Source organism: Cynocephalus volans, chromosome 3 (genome assembly GCF_027409185.1).
Source record: "Cynocephalus volans isolate mCynVol1 chromosome 3, mCynVol1.pri, whole genome shotgun sequence".
In the NCBI taxonomy this organism is placed as follows: domain Eukaryota; kingdom Metazoa; phylum Chordata; class Mammalia; order Dermoptera; family Cynocephalidae; genus Cynocephalus; species Cynocephalus volans.
Genome location: NC_084462.1, coordinates 142034284 through 142056262, shown reverse-complemented (window position 1 = coordinate 142056262; position 21979 = coordinate 142034284). Strand labels below are relative to the sequence as shown.

Below are 21979 nucleotides of genomic sequence, written 5' to 3'. Positions count from 1 at the left end.
GGAGGTGCTGCTGCCTTGAGCATTCTGTCTCAGCCCTGGGAGAGTGTCTGCTTTTTATGCTTGCTCTTCTTCAATTCTTTGGAGTTCTCTTTCCTTCATACTAACCATTCCCTCCTTACTCGAATCCTCTGTTGTAATGAATAATTCTTTAGAGTAAACTTTCCCTGTTTCTTTTGCCTTACTGATACAGTAGGTTATAATGCGTTATGCTTGGTGTTAGTCTAGTTTGGCTAGTCTGGGGAAAATACAACAAACTATATGTGCAGACAAAAGATAAGACTTAGAAGAATCTGCTCCAAAGGTAAAATAATGAGTGTTTTTGTTTTATATTCTTTGGTTGCTTTTCTTTATTTTTCAGATTGAATTACTTTATAATCAGAAAAGATATTTTAGAAGGAAAAAAATCATATTAGCTTATGAGGTCCTTGATATATGCTGAATACTTAACCAAGAAAATTTAATTGATCTTATGTCGTAAAGCCTTGCTTCTCAAAGTGTGAACTTTGGACCAGCAGCATGAGCAGCATCTGAGAGCTTGTTAGAAAATGCAGAATCTCCAGGCTCACCCCAGACCCACTGTATCAGAATGTGCATTTTAACAAGAACCCCAGTGTTGTATATGCATATTTGAGAAACAAAGTTTGAGAAGCTCTGCTACAAAGAACAACTTAACTAGTAACCTAGAAAGAAAAAAACTATAAAAAACAAAAGTAGCTTAGCTCTCTCTCCTAGGAGAGCTACCAGCTAGTTTCTGGGGAATTTCTTGTGTATAAATGGGTAGATCAGCACTTTTCTAAATAGCTGTGTTCAAAAATTCATGCATATTGACCAAGTCGTGCACTGAGGTACTCCTCTGAAGTCTTATGTGATTACACTGATTTGTTATTTATCAGCCAATAATTAGTTCTTTAATACATTATGTTCCCCAGAAAGCAGAGCCCGAGGCAGTGTCTTTTGCCCTATTATTTTCTTAGGGAGTGCAATCCAAAGAGGAAGGTGGGATAAGGAGACCCAAAGGAGGGGAGACAGCCAATATGGAATGCATTATGATGCTGGCTGCTGCTAACTGCAACTAATTAATTGTGAGAATATGCCCCAAGACACAGTGTTACCTCTTCTTGGGACCATCCACCAGTGTGAGAAAGGGGTAAATATTTATGCACTGGCTCCTGTCTGTCATTGGTCCGGTGTTTGCCCCACCTCCTGCACTTTCAGCTTACACATGTATGGGTCTGTGTCTAAAGAAGTTCCACAGTAGAGGTGACGGAAGTCCTATGCAAGAGGTGAGAAGTGCATGGAACAGGCAGGAATCAGGTGCTGTCAGCCTGCACCTGTCTGAAGTTGTTCAGCACCCATAGAAAGCTGGTCACCATAGCACCTGCAGAAATAAGAGAAATAATTAATGAATAAGATTGACAAGGACCAAAAGGGTAAGTAAGAGGTATCTGATACAGAAAAATAATTAAAAGAATACCTCAAAGAAAGACAATTTTTTCATGATTTGAAAAGTATCTACAATTGTGCTCTTTCTCAACTAATTTAGTAACATTTCCACTTACTTTTAAGAATGTGTCAGAGATGCTTGCAGATTAAATCTTTTTGAGATAAACAAAATACTAATGAGAATTACAGAAATGGATAATGAAATAGAGTTTCTGAAGAAGAGAATGATTGATCTGAAAGAAACTAACGAAGCTCTGGGGTAGGTATTTTTTCACTCAGTACTTGGAGTGGAGGTCTGGGGCTAGAGTGGGGAATTGTCGTCAGGGGTTTGCCCTCTGAGATGAACTGGGGCAGGGCAAGTTAGAGGTGGAGATCCGTTGCAGAAGATGACCCAAGCTGATGGGGGCAGGGGTGCAATGCTGCAGAGAGCTAAAGAGGAGAGTGGGAAATCTTCAATCCCTGCAGCCAGGAGACCTGCAAAATTTTGGAGGCAATCCAGCTTCCCCACAGCAACTGCTGTTTCTCTGTAAATCACACACTACCTTGAATGTTACCTCTAAAGGCAGAGGCACACAGTGGCTTTGGTTTTCATTTTTGTAGAATAAAGTTCGCAAACCCCCACCACAAGAAAGAAATCTTGCTAGGATTGTACTGTAAATCTATTATCAAACCGTATCTACTGTATCTAATTCAATTCCTTAAAAATATTCAGTCATACTTATCATTTACTAGAAGGCTGAAAATGGGGTTACTTCCCAGGAGACCGTTCTAGATTTTATCTGTAATAAAATGAGACAACATATATAACTGCCTATAGCTCCAGGTCTGATACCTGTCAGTTTTCTTTCCTTTATCTTTGAGCTGTGTTGCCTCAGACCAGCATTTTACCCATGGGTCTCATTTTCTCTGTGTGTAGAGTGGGGATCACAACTCTCGACTCACCCAGCTTATGAGAGGAAGAGATACAGTCTTAAGGACAAAAACCAACAAAACCCTTGAAGAATAACTCAATGCTGTGAGCAAATCTGCAAGACTAATGCATAAATAGAACGTTGGTTTTCTAGAATGAGAAATGTTCAAAGAGTCTTCATCATAGGGAAAAAAAATCTTCTTGGGAAGCTAAAATAATCAGAGGGATGCTTGGTGCACAAGATATCAAAGCATCAGGAATCGGGTGGAGACCTCAAGGCCCAGAGACACATTTCCCAAACCAGGCCCTCAAAACACCTGTCCTGGGAGATGTTTCATGAAAAAGAAAGTTCATGATCACATATGTTTGAGAAACGCTGTGTGCTCTGACCCCTGTTGGGGACCCACAATGCAGATTTGTGCATGGTTCATGCTAGCCACACTCACCAGACACTGCTATATAACTAGACTGTCTATTTCTAAACTAATACCAAGAAAAATAATACCCAGCCTGGATATTCAATATCAACTGGTCATCAATATCACATCCATATAGACCAGCAATTCTCAAACTTGAGCATGCATCAGAATCACATGGAGGTTTTGTGAAAACACAAATTACTGGGACCCGCCTCTGGAATTTCTGGTTTAGTGGGTCCGGAGATGGCAAGGTGGGGGTGTGTTCCTAACAAGTTCCCAGTTGCTGCTGGTACTGCTGGTCCTGACCACACTTGGAGAGCCACTGCTCCAGACAAATCATTATGGAAAGGCAAATTATGAACAGCAGTGGTGGCTTGGCAAGCTGCAGTCATTGTCATCCACTTTTCAAAGAAAGATGCATAGCAAGATGCCCACACCCTCTGATAGGTGGTGAACATATCTCCCCTCCTAAACTATCCTCAAAAACTAGATACACGCAGCTCTTAGGGGATGTTTTCCTTAAGATCCACACTCAGCTTGTGAGTACTCTCTTTCCGACCCATCACAGCACAGCTACTTAGGTGTTTTGGTTTCACTTGCTTGGGCTTTCTTTGCTTTGCTTTCCTGAGGCTCCGCAGTCCCTAGATAAAGTGTCCAACCTGGCGACTGGAAAAAAGAAAAAGGTTTACATTGAAGAAGCTTTTAAAAAGGAAAAGAGAGAAATGGCACTGATTGTCCCTCCTTCAAACCTTTTATTGTTAGCAATAAAATTTTATTTTATTTTATTTATGTTTCTCCCAGTCTTAAGGCCTTCCTCAGGTGGATGTGGTAGCAATGTGTATGTGAGGTTCATGACTCCTCTTGAACCAGAGAAGATAAGAGGGTTCAAATTGGGTTTCAAGCATCCATTGAACAGTAAAGATGAACTTTACTGTTCTTCTCTCATTTCTGTCCAGAGGAAGGCTAGCTTTCTCTTGGGCCCTCCCTGCAGGCTTACAGCATCAGAGGGCGGCTGGAGATTGGTGGGATGGTTATCTCTCTTTGGCTTAGCTACACATCTCAGGATGCTACATATCAAAACATTCATCTGGCCAGATCCCGTTTACCTGTTCAGATCCACTTTTGAATTATGCTATACTTTTAATCAAAATAACCTATTGTTGCTACCTCTCATGGGGAGAGCCATGTGACATTTTTTGCAGCAATAAACAGCTGCAAGGTTGATGCTTGTTTTATGTGTCCTTTCATCCTCATCTTAACCAAGTTTAGACAATCACAGACACAAGTAGAAAATAAGTATCCCTTACAATTTCCCTCTTTATGAGCACTCACCCCACCAGACAGGCTTTGAGTTCCTTTCCTAAGAACCATACTTTTCATGCCAGAGCAATCTTTCCTCCTAGTAAGAAGCAAGAAGAGCTAGCAAAGCAGCATGCAAGGTTTGTGCTGTTGCTCAACCACACCATGGAAGAAAAAGCCACTACCACTGTCTACATCAATGAGACTTACACCAAAATCAACTTGGAGAGAGAGGAAATAGAATTGCAAAAGAAATATATTACAGAGGCAGAAGAACAAATGGAAAAAGAAAGAACAGAATATCAGATAAGAAAACAACAATTAACTGTACAGGTAAGTGGCATGACAACAGAACCTTATAGTGTCTGGGGCAGAAATGGGGAATGATTTGTCCTCAGGGCTGAGAAGCACTGTCCATGGTATTTCCTGTGAGCATTGGAATGGGAATAGAGGGGGAGACTCAAGGACACTTGGAGCGTCTTGGAGAAGACATTTGATTGTGTAAGCAGCATCTCAGTTCATGGGAAAGGATATAAGTAACAGGATTTGTAATACAGGGGTGGCCCCTTGCTTATATGCAGCCACATAGGGGCAAGGAGTTTGCCACCATCTCATCTGGTTGCCTTTGACGGTCCTGAGGCTGTGTCTGTACACAGGACCAGGGAGTTCATAAGGGGAGCCTGCCCGTGCCTGCCGCTCCTGATGAATGACTCTGAGAGAGGAGCCGCCTACAGAGGGTCTGAGCCAAGGGTCCTAGAGAGAAAACATGTTTTGAGACCAGCAATTTTGTGAGCGTCAGCCAGGGATAATTACTGCATCGTTTTCTGCTCCTGCGGGGGCTGGACTATCTGCCATGCCACGTTAATTACAATTCATTGTGGGACAGCTTATAATAACTTCTTCCTTGTCCTGCTTCTGGTTGCTGCAGGAGAGGGAAGGCTGTCTCCATATGAGCTGTTCCCAGAAGAGACTTCTTTCTCCCTCTGCAGCGGGGGAGCCTGGCTGATGATGAGAATTGCTGGTGAGCTCCTGGTGCTGCCAGCTCCATGATGGGAAGGGGAATAACCTCAGGTTATAAATGCAGGAAATTGGACTTGGGCTTACGACACTGCTGTAGTAAACAGAAAGGAAGGGAGGGATTAAGGGAGCGAGGGAGGGAAAAGAAAGAAGAAACAAAGGAAGGAAGAGAGGAAAGAACGTTAATTAAATTGCTTTTCTTGAGTCTTCATTAAAATTTAAAGCAATAAAATCGGGCAATGATAGTTTTTGATTCTTACGGCAGTTGATTCCATGTTAAGATTTAGGCTTTTTGGAAATTCCAATCAGGTCTGAGCTTCTTTATCCTTGAAAGTGCCTGCCTCTTCAGACATAGCTTTGTCCTAAAACTCTGCACTGCTCTCCCTGAGAACAGAGAGGCCAGCCCTGGTCACCTTTGTAACAGGAATCTTATGAAGGAGCCGGCAAGGAGTCTATCTTAGTTCATTTATGCTGCTGTAACAAAACCCCTGAAACTGGGTAAATAGCAGAAATTTATTTCTGATAGTTCTGGAGGCGAGGAAGTCCCAGATCAAGGTGCCAGGTTCAGTGTCTGGTGAGGGGCCAGTCTCTGCTTCCAGGATGGAGCCTTGAACGCTGCGTCCTCGGGTGGGGACGAATGCTGAGTCCTCACTTGGAGGAAGGCAAAAAAGGGCCTAGCAAATTCCCTCCAGTCTTTTTTATAAGGTTGCTAATCCCATTCATGAGTCTGGTCCCTGTCCTCATGACTTAACCACCTCCTAAAGGCTCCACCCCTTAATACTATCACATTAGCAATTAAGTTTCAACATACGAATTTTGGGGACACATTCGGACCATAGCAGAGTCCCTCGGGCAGTCTGCAGCTGCTGAACAGAATTTGTTCCCGAGGTCCTTTTCTGGGGTTGAAGCCAACAGTTAGCAGTTAGGGCTGCAGTGCTTGAATCCACTGAAACTATGTCTCAGAAATAGCATGGGGCTCCTCTCACTGGGCTAAACCTTACTTGGATTTATTGTTATCAAAATGAAATGGATATTTCAGGGCAACAAAGATCAGAAGGGCTTTTACTGGTTTTATTCCCTACCACAGCGATGCTGAGCAGGATTTGTATTACCTCCACTGTTTCCAGCCCTCTGCTGACCGTGGGATTCTGTTCTCTCTGAGCAGTCCAGAACCCCAAGCTCACAAGCTGTAGGGGCAAAGAGTGGGGTGTGTCTGTGTGGGCACAACTGCGTAAGGACTTTCGTGGTGGTGGAGAAGTAGGGGTAGGGGACCCTATCCCTTTTTGCTTCTCCTGTGACCAAAACAGCTGGCCAGCGGTGGTATTCAATCTAAGCTTTACCCCCAGAAGGTAAGCTCCACAAGGCAGGAATTTTGTCTGTTTTATTCACTGCTGTCTTCTAGCACGAATAATAGTGCCTGCATACCTCAAACACTTACTGCTAATACCAACTAATATCAGTTAATATTAATAGTAATATTATCACATGCCATAATATTACTTTATTGAATGAATGAGTTTCTAATTTCACTTTAAGCCCTACAGAGAAGTCCCCCCCCTCCTATTCTTTAATATAAACTTTAAAATGCAAGAAAGGAAGCCTACACGAGGGCTTCATATGGGGAAACTGCAGACATGACAGGTTCTTCTCCCTTATAGCTATATGAATAGTCTTTCTCAGAGGCTCACAACTTTTTCTGAAAAGGTCTTATACTAAATATTTAAGAGCATACAGCCTCTGTCACAACAACTCTGCCATTTTAGCAGGAAAGCAGCCATGAACAATACCTTGATGATTGAGAGTGGCTTTCCGTAAACAGGTAGTGGTTGGATTTGGACCACGGGTAGTTGTTTGCCTATCCCTGGTCTATCTTCCTGGAACGGGGCACTAGTAAGAATGCTTTTAGGTGCAAATAGCAGATGCCCTGACTCAAGGGCATCTTGAGTAAGAGCATTGATCATCTCACCCAGTAGGAATTCCCAAGGTAGGGCTGTCCCTAGGACTAGTTTTAACACGGTTGCTCATCCCTCCTCTCCCACAGTCTTCTTCCTAAGGCTGGTCGCCCTCATGGTCACGAGATGGCTGCCAGTGACTACTTGACTATGTGTTTCCTAATTTAAGTAGAAAGAGGAAAAACTTTCCCTAACCAAGGACCATAGCTTTCCTCCTCTGTGTTCCATTAGGCCGAATTAAGACAGTGTCCACTCCTGGAACAGCAAAGAATCCTAATCCTAATGCCATGTGCCAGTGCCTTAGAGCAACTGAGGTGGATAGATATAAAAGAATCCACTGCTGTTTATTAAAGACACACAATTTGCTGTGGTCACAGCCTTCTACTTCCTATGAGAAAGGAAAACTTATTACTGGTGTCAGAGTCTTCAAACTCATAAGATCTCCCCTAACACAAAGCAAAATACTGTTTGCCCATATTATTTCTCTAATTGCAAGATCCTGGGAGAAGGTTTAAGCCTAAGTATAAACACAAATTTCCAATTTTCAACAAAATTATTAGTTACAAAGTTTCATTCCTATGCATCTATGCTTTGGTGCAGAGATAACTGATAATGATCACGTTCATTCAGAGTAGACACTGCAGGTGAAGCAACTCGTGGCTTTAATGGAAAGCCACCCGGACATATGTTCTCATGGCTCTTTCATACAGAGTTGAATATGCTTTATTGGGCCTTATTAATTAGTTACCTTTTTCTCAATAATTTATTTTGCAGACAAATCCATTATATGTTTGGTTTTGGTAAGAGGGTGACTTTTATTAGTGTCTGACAAGTGATCTGACAAGTGATCAGAATGTTTGATCTTGGTAAAATGGCCAGAAGATGTCCAGGATTATAAGCTGCCCTGTCTTCAATAATTTTATTTACTCTATCTTTAGTCCATTTTATTTCCTACTAAATAATGTGAACTTAGGTTCCCAGATAATTCTTTACTCCTTCCTTTGATTCTTCTTATCTGCTTAGCACTGTAAATCTGGTAATCATTGCTGTGGTGTTTTACTAGTATGTCACTACAATGGCAATTGCTTTTATAATTTGTTGATTATTGTTATTATCTCTCTTATAAATTTACAACTTCAATATTTTATAATTACAGATTGGCCCTGTGGCTCACCATTTTTCCTGTGAAACTGAAAAATAAGCAAACTCTGGTTTTGTTTTGTTTTGTTTTTACTTGGTATACTTAGATTGAATATAAATTAGGTTGACAACTTAAAAAAAGATTAGAATTTCTTAACTTTGTTGTGCTAATAGGCTTTTTATTGGTTTATTATGTTTGTCATTATAGATTGATGAATTTAAAAGAATCTGTGAACTTAAGAGAAAGGAGACTTATAAGATGAAGAAAGAATTGGATAAATTACAGACAAGGATGGAAAAACTCAAAGAAACAGTTAGTACCAGCACAGCGGTAAGAAAGAATAAACTATATACTTTCAAGCCTGATGTAGGCACCTCAATAAAAAAGGGGTTGATTTTAAGTCATTTTCACGCCATTCTGGGAGAATGTGTTTCTCATGTTAATATTTTCTGACACTCTCTTAAAGTGTTATGGTGCAATTGTGTTTTCTTCTTCAGGAATATGATGGGAAGAAGGAAGTTTGGAATGCCTTAGATAAAACTGCCTTTGATGGGTGAAAATACTGTGGAAACATTGATCAAAAAAATACGTACAGAACTAAGCAAACACATTGATATATATATGACTTTTCCATGAGATTGCTTTATTTCACATAACAAAATGAGTAACCACGAGCTGATTTCTTAAATCTGAATGTAGGATAATAGAACAGAGTTTTAGGCTCTTTATTAATATTGGATATAGTAACACTGATATGAAAAGGACTACTTGCCTATTTAAATTAGAACATATGTCAGAGCTTTGCAATTCCATTAAAAAAGATGGATAACATTTATAGAAAGCCAGCACTGTGATAAATATTTTGTGGGGATTACTCTCATTTTAAAGATGAGAAGACTAAAGCTTATGGAGGTGATGATAATTGAAGTTGTTAATGTTAATACTACTTCTATGTTAATTAAAACAGAAATGCCTGTTAATATTCTGTCACAACTAGTTGAATTAATGAGCCTGTAGTGTATTTCTTCTATGTGTATTGAAAAATCACATGCAAAACTATAGTAGTGCAACAGTAGTGCTGAAACATCACATTTCCTATCAGAATGGTCAGTCAATTTCATTATACTTTATGTGGGGTGGTGCTGCTAATTTTAATTACAATATATCTATTATGATATCCAATTATAAAACATTAGTAAAATCAAAATTTTCTTCCAAATATGTGCATTTAAAAAGATCATTATCTGTTTTAAAATTTCAGTATAGGAAGTGTATTAGTCAGTTTTCTGTTGCTTATAACAGAATACCTGAAACTGGCTAATGTGTAAGGAAATAAAATTTATTTCTTACAGTTTTGGAAGCTGGGAAGTCCAAGGTCCAGGGAGCACATCTGGTGAGGGCCTTGTTCTTGGTGGGGACTCTGGACAGAGTCACAGGCCAATGCAGGGTATCACATGGCAAGGGCTGAGCAAAAGCACACTCCCACATGCTTTCTTCCTCTCCTTATAAAGACCCCAGTCTAGTCCCCAATAACCCATTAAACCATTGGCCCATTAATCCATGAATGGATTAAGCCCTTCATGAGGGCACAGTCCTCACAATCCAATCACCTCTTAAAGGCCCCAACTTTCAAATAATATATTGGGCATTAAGTTCCAACATGAGTTTTGGAGGACACGAACATTCAGACCATAGCAGGAAGCATAGGTAAAACTAGGCTTAGAGGAGAATACAGAGGTTATATACAGCAGGTTTTATCTGCATGCCCAAGCTCATATCTCCAGTTATGGCCTCATAAACCATAAATCTAGCACCCCACCAACTTAGCTTGGGAAAATTAAGTATAAGATTCTTAACTTGTACTCCAAAGATCTCTAAGGCCAAATTAGACAGGCTTGAAGGTGGCAGACGTACACTCACCTCCAGTTTCTTCTTCATCTCCTGTAAAACAGCCTATCCACCCCATCCCCATCAGTAGAGATTAGTGTTTAACACACAAACTTGAGTGTCACACAGACCTGACTTCAAATCTTGGCTCCATCAACCTGAAGTTTCCTGACCTATAAAATGGAGGTACTAATATTGCCTACTGCTAAAGGTTTTTGTGGAGATTAAATGAGATCATGCCTAGAAGACTTTTAGCTCAATGCTTTGTATTTAGTAAAGTTTGCTGTTGTTGTTGCTGTTGTTGTTGGCTGGATTAGAAAACACTTGGCTATGGACTGAGACCACAGGGAATTTCAGATGAACCTGCATGTGGTACCTTTAGTTTGGAAGTCTCTGCAGCCAGGTCAAGCTGACGTGATGTTGGCAGAAAAGGATAAAGGTGTGAGTTTCTCAAGGTGGCCTGCATGTTCAGGGCAGGGAGGACTGAGGGCTAGAGAGAGCAGACGTCAGGTCTAGCAGGCCTTCAGCATATCACCCTAATCCTGATGACAGATCAGAGGCCATTTAACATTCTGCTAATTGTGTTGGCACTTGTAGGATTTCAGGCCCCTGTTAACTCTGGAAGTAGCTATAGTCCAGAAGTTCATTCTCTGGAGAAAGAAACCCTTTGGAGTGGCTTTCATCCACCAACCTTGCCTGGCATGGCTGAGAGCACCTTTACGGCCCCCACAGGTGTTCCTCTAACCCCACATTGATGGCATTAAGTAATCTGTCCATGGTAACTCTATGTCAGGGAGAAGAGGAATTTGTCTAATCAGCCTTCTCTCAGCTCCATTCTCCCTTACAAGCTGAAACACAAACCCCAGGCTCAATAATTTTGACTTCCCTTTTCTTTATCCCAAAGAAACTGCATTGCAAAACTATCTGTTTCACTCTGAATTTTCTCCATTGCTTTTTCCTTCTTTTAAATCATACTAATATTTTTTCACAGTATCCAGTTGTTCCATTTCCTAAATATTGATTAAGTGTTAAGAAAGAAAAATTCTTTTCAGCATGAACATAGCTATCAATCAATGCAAAAGATCCAATTTGTTTTGACTTTTTTTATAATCCTCATTATAGTATACTGGCATAATACTTTGAAGATTATTATGACATGTTTAATGATGTTTAATTTTTTAAAATGTTAGACAAAATGAATTCTATTCTTTAAAGTTTTTTTTCATGGTTTTCAGATTCTCACTGTTATAAATATAGGTCTCCCACCAAAATTGTGGATTTTTCCTAATGATTTCAAAAATATTTCTATCCAAGTTTATTTTATGAAGAAACAATTATAATAATTATTCTTTTTTTCACTAAAAGATACCTCCAATGTAAAAACTGAATGAGTGATTCATGAATTATGAATCATTTATAACTCTTTCCCAGGAGAATTTAGTGGAATTGAACGGCTGGTATGAATCATTTGGTGATGACTGGATGCCATATTTTTGTTAAATTTTCAATAGGTTCTTAGTGATCACAATTTAGAGATAGCACAACTACATTCCTCAATAAGATTTTGGCAACAACAAGTCGAAGAGCTAAAGAAAGTCTGTCAGATTCTGCAGGATAAAACGTAAGTGTGCTACTTTTTTTACTGAAGTATTCCTAGATTTTTTGTTTGTTTGTTTGTTTGTTTGTAATTGTTGTGTCTTCTTCTCTCCCCGCCTCCCGGTATTTTGTGTATTTATTTATTTATTTTTAGCTCCCACAAATAAGTGAGAACATGTGATATTTCTCTTATCCCTAGATGTTAATATGCTATTTTCATTTTTAAAAACATGTCTTTAATATTAGATGGAAATTATCTTCTTTTAGTTTACTAAAATGTATGTCATAGCTTTATAGAATCATCTCTTCATTTTGAAATTAGGCAGCTTTTCAGATGATCAAGATAAAAACTGAGGATGATGTTGGCTTGGGAAAGGAGAGGGACTTTGGGATGTATGTCTTATCTTCATTTCAGTTTCTGACTTCCTGCAAACAAAAGTGCCCATGGGGAACGGCGTTGGTGGGGCATGCCATAAGGCTACAACCCACCTAGCCATGCTATTATAGTTGTTGTTTTTAGTCAAGGGAGACTTGAGGAACTTCCTGAGAAACTGCTGCACATGGTACTGAAACCAGAAACTGAAGGCAGCCTTCCATTCACCCAAAGGCTCACAGTCTGTGCTGCTTTTTGTGAAAGTGTTTCATTCTTTATTCTCTTCTCAGTGAGCACATGGCAAAGTATGGCTATGCCAAACCCTCTGAACTGACCTGTCACAGGTCCAGCCACCTTTAGGGATTGACCAATAGACTCTCTCCCAGGAGAATTCCCAGATTTCACGTCAGAATGTATTTGGCTCAGCTTTGGTTCCTGATCAGCTCTGGACAGGAAAATGGGATTTTGTAATATAGCTTCCAGAGCCCACCCTAATAGTTCACTTTAAGTTTAAGAGATAAATTGTGGGCTGAGCAGATTCCCAAAAGATAAGTAACTTCACATGTGGAATCCTGTTATAACATGGCTCATTTCTACATACATTTAAATGTATTGTAATTAAAATGATGTCTTCTAAGACAGCAATTACAGTGTAAAATGCTGATTTAGCACCATCAGTCCATAAAATAGGCAATAATCTTTACACTCAGTAACAGATTAAAAAATAGGGAATCTCACTTAATACTCCATTTAAAACTCAGGGATAAACAAACAAACAAACAAAACCCTTTTGCTTTGTAAGTGACTCAATACTTTTAGTTCATACAAATTTGGGGGAAAAAACTAGGCAAAAAATTATAGTGGAAGATGTGGATTAGCTTTTACATTATTTCTAGCAGTTATGATTAAAAGCCTCACTACACTGATAAAATTTTATTTATAAGCAGTCTTCATGTTACCTGACTTGCGTGAGGATTCATTGATCTTCCATTTTTAATGGTTCATCATTTTTTGTAAACCCAGCTTTTCAAGAGTTTTTATTCATGTGGAACGTCACCAAGGAAAAGTGCTTTTGATTAGCTTGGTGATTGAGAATATAGATTACCTTCATTTCTTGTCAAAAAACTTTACCTTTTCCTCTTCATTACTTGGAAAATGAAAGGAAAATTCTCTGTATTTTTATTTTCTTAGTCTATTTTCTCTATCTATGGTAGGGAGAGAGGCAGCCTCATTCTTGCTTGGTGCATTTGAAGAATCAGTGTTGTTTTGTAATATTTAGTAAGATTCTGTGAGAATGAATTATATAGGAAACTAAACTAATTTGCACAATTCATCCTCCTATCAATCTATAAGATTAATTTCCCCCCAAGAAATCTTTCACTTGCAAACAGGTTATTAGCACTGTGACCTATTTTGAGGTCAAAAAACTGAGGAAAAACAAAATCACTCAATTACAGGTTTAAATTCTGTATGTGTTTGTACAACTACGAGTACCTCAAATGCTTCACAAATCCACAGGAGGCATAGATAGTTTGATCTTTGGTCTTTATTATGATCCAGCATGATATGTTTACACAACTGAAGGTGAATCCAGTGCCTACCTTTCTAAATTGCTCTGGTCTCTTTGCCATTCAGCTGGTTTTCAGCATACGGGAAATGTGGAGTTGGAAGCTAAATGTTGTATATAGATGACATCCACTTTGTGACCCAGAGGTATATACGTGCCATTGAAGCTCATGAAGCCATGAAGATTATTTTGGGGACTAAAATGGTTTCAGAATTGTCATTACCAATCAATTCCATCTTGCCCAGCTTTAGTGGTTTAGTTTATGCCTTAAAGTTCTCAAATTCTTAATAGAATTTGACACAGCGTATCACTTCCACCTTCTTGAAATACTCTCCTAGTTGGCTTCCCAAAGCTCACGTTCTCTTATTTCACTTACTGCGTCGGTTGCTTCTTCTCAGGATCCTTTACTAGTTCCAATTCTTCTTTCTAACTAAATCATGGAGTTCTCAGCCCTCCACTATCCTCTGTTCACACTCTGCACATGTGATTTTATCCGGTGTTATTGGCTTTAAGTACTTTCTGTACCTGATGACTCCCAAATTTATATACCCTGAGCTCTAAATGCATGTACTCTAAAGCTTATTTGACTTCTCCATTTGGAATATATCGATGAGATATCTCACCCATAACCTGTCCTAAATAGAACCCTTGATTTCTTATCTTCCTGAAACAGCTCTTCCCACAGTCCTCCATATCAGCTAAAGTCGCACCACCATTTAAAGCCAAAAGCCCAGAGTCATCCACCATTTCTGTTTTCCTCACTACCTAACGCTAACCCAACTCTAACTTCAATCCAAAGCCATGTCCTATTGCCTTCATTTTCAAAATATATCCTGAATACAGCTATTTCTTACCTCCACCACTACAACCTTAGTCCAAGCTGCTGTTATCTCTTCCGAACCACCACCAAAGCCTAGTACATGCTCTGTTTTTCTCCACTGTTGGCTCTCCCCACAGAGTAACCAGAGGCATGTCCATCAGTTCATGTTGCTCCTTTGCTTGCAAAATCCTCCTCTGGTTCCCTTCAGAATAAACTGTGAACTCCTAGCCTGCCCTCAAGATCTTACATGATCTAGTAGTCCCTGTCTACCTCTTCAGCCTCATTTTACTCCTTCAAAACACCAAGCTTTTTCCTGTCCCTGACTGGATCTTATTACCTGCTATTCCTTCTGCCTGTAAAGCTCTTCCTTCAGATCTTCATCTTTCGGGTCTTTTACAGGTTATCCCAAAGAGGTCTTCCCTGACACCCTATCTAGAATATTATTCTCGTTCTCGGGATCTCTCTATCCTTCACCCTACTTTGTGTTCTTTGGTGCACTTAACACTATCTACAACATGGTATTTATTTTTTGATACCTTGCTTATTATATTCTGACTACTCCATTAGAATGTAATTTCCATGAGGATAGGGATTTTGCCTACTTGTATCTCCAGTACCTAGAACATATCTGGCAGAGTGCAGGTGTTCAATAATTGCTTCTTAAGCAATGAGGTATTAATTCGTCAAATCAAAAGAGTAAAATTTTTTGTTTATTTTAATAAATATATAAATAAATACATTGTGTAGGGAGATGGGGATTGGAAGTTTCTGATGTCATAAGTACAGATGGCTTTGCTGGAAAATATGTTCTGATATGAATCTGTTTGCATTCCATTTTTCATAGGCAGTTTTTTACAAATCACAAGGAAAATCTGGATAATGTATCTAATATGGAAAAAAATGAGTTCCTGCACAAGATAAAACAGGTAGGAAGACAGAAATGATGACTTTTAGATTATAACTAGATTTTTTTTAGTTAATATTTTAGATCCGTGTGAGAAACGTAAAATTTTTCAAAAGTAGATTTTTCATTGACTGATAATGATTATTCATGGAAATTGATTTAAAGATTTGATCTCCTCCCAAAGTACTTTAAATATATAAAACAGCAAAGAAGATTAATTGTTTTTTGGTAATTTTTCATGTTGGTGTGATAGTTTTACTTTAGGAATATCCATAGTTAATGGACATTTTCTGTGTGAATTACTTAGGGAAAGTATAACCTTCAACCTGCGAAGAATAGCAACCTGTTCTGCACATCATAATATTAGTATTTTTTAGAAGTATTTGAGTCAGATTTAGCCCCCAGAAAAATTCTCTAGACATTTATTAAACTTAGGTTAAAAGAAATATCATATCATAAGTAAATAATTATGGGTGTAAACCAATATTATTCACAATATATTTAGTGAAGCATTCATTAGGATAGTGAAAAATTTGGGAGGGGTGGGGAATACAATTCAAATCCAACCAAAAGGCCTTTGTTAAATAAGTTTTACTATTATTCACAATATGTTATTGAGTGACAAATGCTATACTTTAAAACAGTATATATATATAATATGACCCCATTTATTGATGTATGTACACAGATACACATGAACACCAGATAGAACTGAAATTCTTCTTGTCCCTTGCATTGAAGGAGAAGTGTCCTTGGTATCCTCTCCTCCCACCCCCAATGTACACATACTGTACTTGATTTCAATAGTCCAGGACTTGCAGCATCAGGTACCCTCTGCCTACACCCTCTGTCTCTATTTTGCCTCAAATCAACTAGGATGCAAAATTCACCCTTTCACTAGTTTCCAAAACAAACTTAATAACTCTAAGATTTCACGACCTATTGCAAACTTTGTTGGAAATTTGAGTGGTCATGGGAGGAATCCCATTGCAGAGCACAAAGCCATCTTGTTCACCACCTTTTCTTTCTCTCGCAGTTCCTCATCCATCTTCTTGCTGTAGAATATAAACCACCCCACATTCAAATTCTTCTCCCTCTGTTACAAAGCATAACATCCCCCTCTGTCTGAAGCCTGCAGCCATGCCCTGGGGCTCAGCAGGGATATCAAAGGCAGTTCCCTTCCAGAAAAAATGATTTGTACCAATTAAATTTTTTTCCATTTTGGGTTTTATGGACTATCAGCATTAGAGATGGCTTCCTCTCTGGACTAGGTCTACTCTGATTCTTTCAGTTGCAAGAAAGACAAACCAGACCAGGTTGGTTGGTTGGTTGCTTGCTTGCTTGCTTGGTTTTATAGTTGCCTTTCATTTTTTAAGCAAAAGTCTTTTTTTTTTTTTTCCTCATTCTATTTAATCTCAATTGTAAGAGCTGTTAGACAAACTTCAGATAATAGCTTCACATTTTCCAGCCAGAATGATTATCTGAACAGCCTACTAGGACCCCTAAACTGGCATGGCTAACTTAATCAAAAGGGCAGATGTAGAGGTGTTTCCTTTCTGTATTAGTCCATTTCTGTTGCTTATGACAAAATACTTGAAACTGGGTGATTTATAAACAAAATGAAATTTATTGCTTATAGTTTCTGAGGCTGGGAAGTCCAAAGTCCATCTAGTGGTGGCAACAGTGACCCAGGGACCTCACATTGCAAGATAGTGGAAGCAGAGAGAGCAGAGAGAGAGACAGACACGTTATGCTCTCCTTTTAAAGCCCTCCAAACCACGCCCCTGACCACCATTTTTAATCCATTCACTATGGTGTGGTCCTGTAATCTAATCACCTCTTCAAGGCCCTACTTTTCAATTACCATAATAGGATTTCCCACCCTCTTAACAGTCACAGTGGGGGCCAAGTTTCTAATACATAAAACTTGGGAGACACAATTCAAGCTTCAGGGAGTTTTGGGGGGACATAATTCAATCCACTACACTTTCCATCCATACCCCTCAGACAAATTCCATGGGTACAAGTGAGTGATCACTTCAAAGGAAGCAGGGCTCTAATCCATTTGTTATTTCCACTTGGGTAGAAACTGTGAGCTCTTAGTGGCAACCAATCAATCGTAATTCTTGTGAGTTATTGGAGGCAAGTTCAAACATGACATTAAACTCTACTCTGACTTTATCTCTCCCCCTGCCGCAACATCTCTCCCAATCCCCCCATCCCCAGCCCCTGGTAGCCATTATTCTCCTCTCTACTTTTATGAGTTCAACTCTTAGATTCTACATGTAAGTAAGATCACACAATACTTGTCTCTCTGTGCCTGGATTATTTCACTGAACATAATGCCCCCCAGGTTCATCCATGTTGTCCAAATGACAGGATTTCCTTCTTTTTTTTTTTTAAGGATGAGTGGTATTCCATTGTGTGGGCATATTACATTTTCTTTATCCAATCATCTGTTGATGGACATTTAGATTGGTTCCAAATCTTGGTTATTATAAACAGAGTCATGATAAACATGGGAGGGCAAGTGTCCCTTTGACTTGTTGATTTCCTGTCCTTTGGGTACATACCCAGTACTGGAATTGCTAGATAGTATGGTAATTCTATCTGTAGTTGTTTGACAAACCTCCTACTGTTTTCCATAATGGCTGTATAAATTTACATTCCCATCAACAATGTATAAGAGTTCCCCTTTCTCTGCATCCTTGTTAGCATTTGTTATCTTCTGTCTTTTTCTTGATAGCCATTCAAACTCAAGTGAGATGATATCTCATTGTGGTTATTACTTGCATTTCTCTGATGATTAGTGATGCTGAGCATTTTTTCATATACCTGTTGGCTATTTATATGTTTACTTTTGAGAAATATCTATTCAACTCATTTTCCCATTTTTAAATCAGATTATTTGGTTTTTTGCTATTGAGTTGTTTATGTTCTTTGTATATTCAGGATATTAATCCCTTGTGTTGGGAAAATGGAATAGTTTAATCAGGCCCCCTGTCCTAAGGTCTGGTTGGGTGTGGTGCAACACATTCTTTGTAAACAAATTGTGTGTGTGTGGGTGGAGTTAGTGCACATCAGCACCAATGTACCTTTTCAGTTTTGTTGCTGTTGTGTGTTCAAGAGCTGTGTGGAGCAGCGGCCCTGGACTGCTGGCTGGCAGAGAGCTTGCATCTAAAAATAGAGCATGTTTACTTTGCTGGCAGCTGCTCAATTTTTCTTTGGACTTTGCTGGTAGCAGTTGAGTTTTGAGTTTCTCTTTGGACTGCTTAGCTCTCAGACATGTGTGTGCTGAATAAAGACTTCTCTTTCTTCACCTACAGCTCCAAAGACCTTTTTTCCATTTACCTAGCTCATAGACCTGCATGTGAAGGGTTTGTGACCCAGTCCGGACAACAGGCTTAAGGGGTCTGTGAGCTCCAGAACCAGCCCTAGCTCTCTACCTTGTCAGATGCACAGCTTGCTAAATATTTTCTCCCATTCTATGGGTTGTCTTTTTGCTCTGCCGATTGTTTCTTTTACATGCATGAGCTTTTTAGTTTGATATAATCCCATTTGTTTAGTTTTGCTTTTGTTGACTGTGCTTTAGAAGTCTTATTCATAAAATCATTACCCAGACCTATGTCCTGAAATGTTTTTCATGTATTTTCTTCTAGAAGTTTTATAGTTTAGGGTCTTACATTTATGTCTTTAATCCATTTTGAGTTGATTTTGGTATATGGTGAGAGACGGGTCTAGTTTGTTTCATTCTTCTGCATGTAGATCTCTAATTTTTCTAGCACTATTTATTTAAGAGATTGTTCTTGCCCCAATGTATGTTCTTGGCTCCTTTGTCAAAAATCAGTTGGCTATAAGTATGTGGATTTATTTCTGAATACTCTATTCTGTTCCATTGGTCAATGTGTCTGTTTTATGCCAGTACCATGCTGCCTTGATTACTATAATTTTGAAATCAAGGGGTGTAATGCTTTCCACTTTGTTCCTTTTGCTCAGGATTACTTTGGCTATTTGTGGTCTTTTGTTGTTCTATACAGGTTTTTGAATTGTTTTTTCTATTGCTGTGAAGTATGTCATTGGTAGTTTGATGAAGATTGCATTGAATCTGTATATTGCTTGAGGTAGTATAGTCATTTTGGTAATATTGATTCTTCCTATCCATGAGCATGGAATGTCTTTCAATTTTTCTGTCTTTAATTTTTTTAATCAATATTTTATAGATTTCCTTTCACAAATATTTCACCTCCTTGTGCTAATTTATTCCTAGGTATTTCTTGTTGTTACTGTTATAAGTGGGATAGCTTTCTTGATTTATTTTTGTGCAAGTTCATCAGTGGTATGCAGAAATGCTACTGATTTTTGTATGCTGATTTTGTTTCTTGCAACTTTACTGAATTTGTTTATCAGATCTAGGAGTTTTTTGGTAGACTCTTTAGATTTCTCTCCACATACAATCATGTCATCTGCAAACAGGAAAAACTTGACTTCCAACTTTCCAATTTGGATGCCCTTTATTTCTTTCTCCCGCTTAATTGCTCTGGCTAGCACTTCCAGTAGTATGTTGAATAAAAGTGGTAACAGTAGGCATCCTTGTCTTGTTCCAGTTTTCTAGTTCTTTAATGCTTTTAAGATTTTTTTCATTAAGCCATTTTAGTGGTCCTCAGCCAGAAGGTTATTTTGAACTACCCAGGCCTCCATTCCTTCTAAATCTAACTTTCTTACCTCATTTGAAGCAATTCAATAGAGACATTCAAGCACAAAATTTTTACCTCATGCAAAACACTAATGGGTACTATTTTTTGTCCTCAAATAGAAATATTTAACAAGAAACAATCATAATATGTAGTCAAAGAGGTTTTGAGCAAAAGCTTCTATGAATGTTGCATTTTTCCCCCAAGTATGGTTCACATCTTGGGAAAAGGACATACAGATGTTGCTGACTGATCACAGCTTATTAATCCCATTTCTTATTTCAACATGAATGATTACTCTATGGTTTTAAATTATACCTTTCTATGCTTTTGTCATAACTTAAGAGGCTCAAAATGTACAATTGCATATGAGGGTACTTCAAAAAGTCATGGAAAGTTTTGTATTATCTTTCAGTTCTATTTTTCCGTGAACTTTTTGAAGTACACTTGTATATGCTATAGAATTAAATCACTTGACATTCATGGCATATTGGTTGTGTGCTAAGCAATATACCCCGTGCTCTGGAGAGCTGTCCTTTTGATGCCAATCTCCTCCAAAAGGACTGTGAAACAAGTTCATTCATTCAAGCCCTTTGTTTTTCTCTAGCTGGCTGAAGAACTACACAAAGCTCGTTTAGAAAACAGAGATCTACGAGAGAAAATGAATACTCTTCTCAGACAATATAAGATTGTCTTAAATGAGGAGGATAAAGGTTTTTTGCAGAAACAGAAGGTCTATGATGAGTATGTTTCTACCCGTGATCCGTATGTGAATCAACATGCTATAGTTATGGGGTGCTTTCCTTACTATCAAAATGTGACTCTCCTAAGAAGATTTTCCTAGTTTTAAAATCTGCTGACAACAATGAAATATTCTTTACCCAATAATAAATAAACACGCCCCCAATCTGCCTCTGTAATACTAAATAACACTAATTTTAAAAGTAATGCCTATACCTAATTTTTAAATCCAAACATAGAAATGTGTAATTTAGAGAGTAAAACTTACCCTGATCTCTTTATCTCTTCCTCACTTTGGGGGTTAGAGTTTCAGCATATAAATTCTAGAGTGGGGAGACGGGGCACAATGGACAATACAATGCAGTTCATAGCAGTTTGGAAAGACATGAGTCACTTAGATAAAATACTTTCTATTGCAGGCTGGTTCCTATCCATGTCTGAGCATTTGAACAAAACCATAGACTTATCTGAGCCTCATTATTCTCTCCTGCAAACTGAGACAAAAAGAACTACTTCTTAAAAATGCCTCATCAGTCCACACACAGGGTTGAGCTCTTTACATTTTATTTCATTCTTCCATCTAGTGAGGTAGGTCTTTTAATCCCATCTTACAGATGGTGAAACTGAAGCTTATCCCACAGGTGAAGTTTCTTGTCCAAATTCAACTGTTATTAAAAGGTAGAGCCAGTATTCACAGTTGGTCTGGCTGACTCTCACCTTTCATAGGAGAACGTGACAGAATTGATAAATGCGTTAGGAGAGACACACCCACTCAGAGAAATGGAGTATTGCAGAACTGTTCTTGTTGTTGTTTTGTAGCTACTATTGCAGTCAATATTCTTTCAGTGGCTTGAGAATTTTCACAAATTTTGTGAAAATACTATGTATAACTTTAGATTTAGCCACCACTAGCAAAAAGACTTTGTGTCTATTTTTACTAATTTATTAAATAGTTCATAATCTGAACTTTCCAAACTACCTTTTAAATTTTTATTTGGGTTTACATATTTTCTCATACTTAGACTTTAAAAGTGATTATTTCTACCTTCAACAAATGATAACTATGTTTTTTTTTATGGCAGAAATCAGAGACAACTGATATTTATTACTGAGAAAGAAAACTTGCTATCACAAAGAAAAGTAGACATCAAAAATATGGAAGAGGGATTCACCATGCTTTACGATCTTCATCGGTATGTTTGTTGCCTTTGAAATTTTT

At 38.5% G+C, this 21979-nt stretch overlaps 1 protein-coding gene across 1 annotated transcript in view; it reads left to right on the top strand.

Annotated features, from left to right (window-relative positions):
• The window catches only part of CCDC175 (coiled-coil domain containing 175), a 56581-nt gene that overhangs the window by 6750 nt on the left and 27852 nt on the right, over nucleotides 1-21979 (top strand). Inside the window, exons 4-10 of the mRNA XM_063090138.1 lie at nucleotides 1567-1702; nucleotides 4176-4404; nucleotides 8389-8511; nucleotides 11580-11689; nucleotides 15269-15350; nucleotides 20627-20763; nucleotides 21843-21953. Of these exons, the coding sequence (XP_062946208.1) occupies nucleotides 1567-1702; nucleotides 4176-4404; nucleotides 8389-8511; nucleotides 11580-11689; nucleotides 15269-15350; nucleotides 20627-20763; nucleotides 21843-21953 (928 nt within the window). The remainder of the gene's footprint in view (nucleotides 1-1566; nucleotides 1703-4175; nucleotides 4405-8388; nucleotides 8512-11579; nucleotides 11690-15268; nucleotides 15351-20626; nucleotides 20764-21842; nucleotides 21954-21979) is intronic.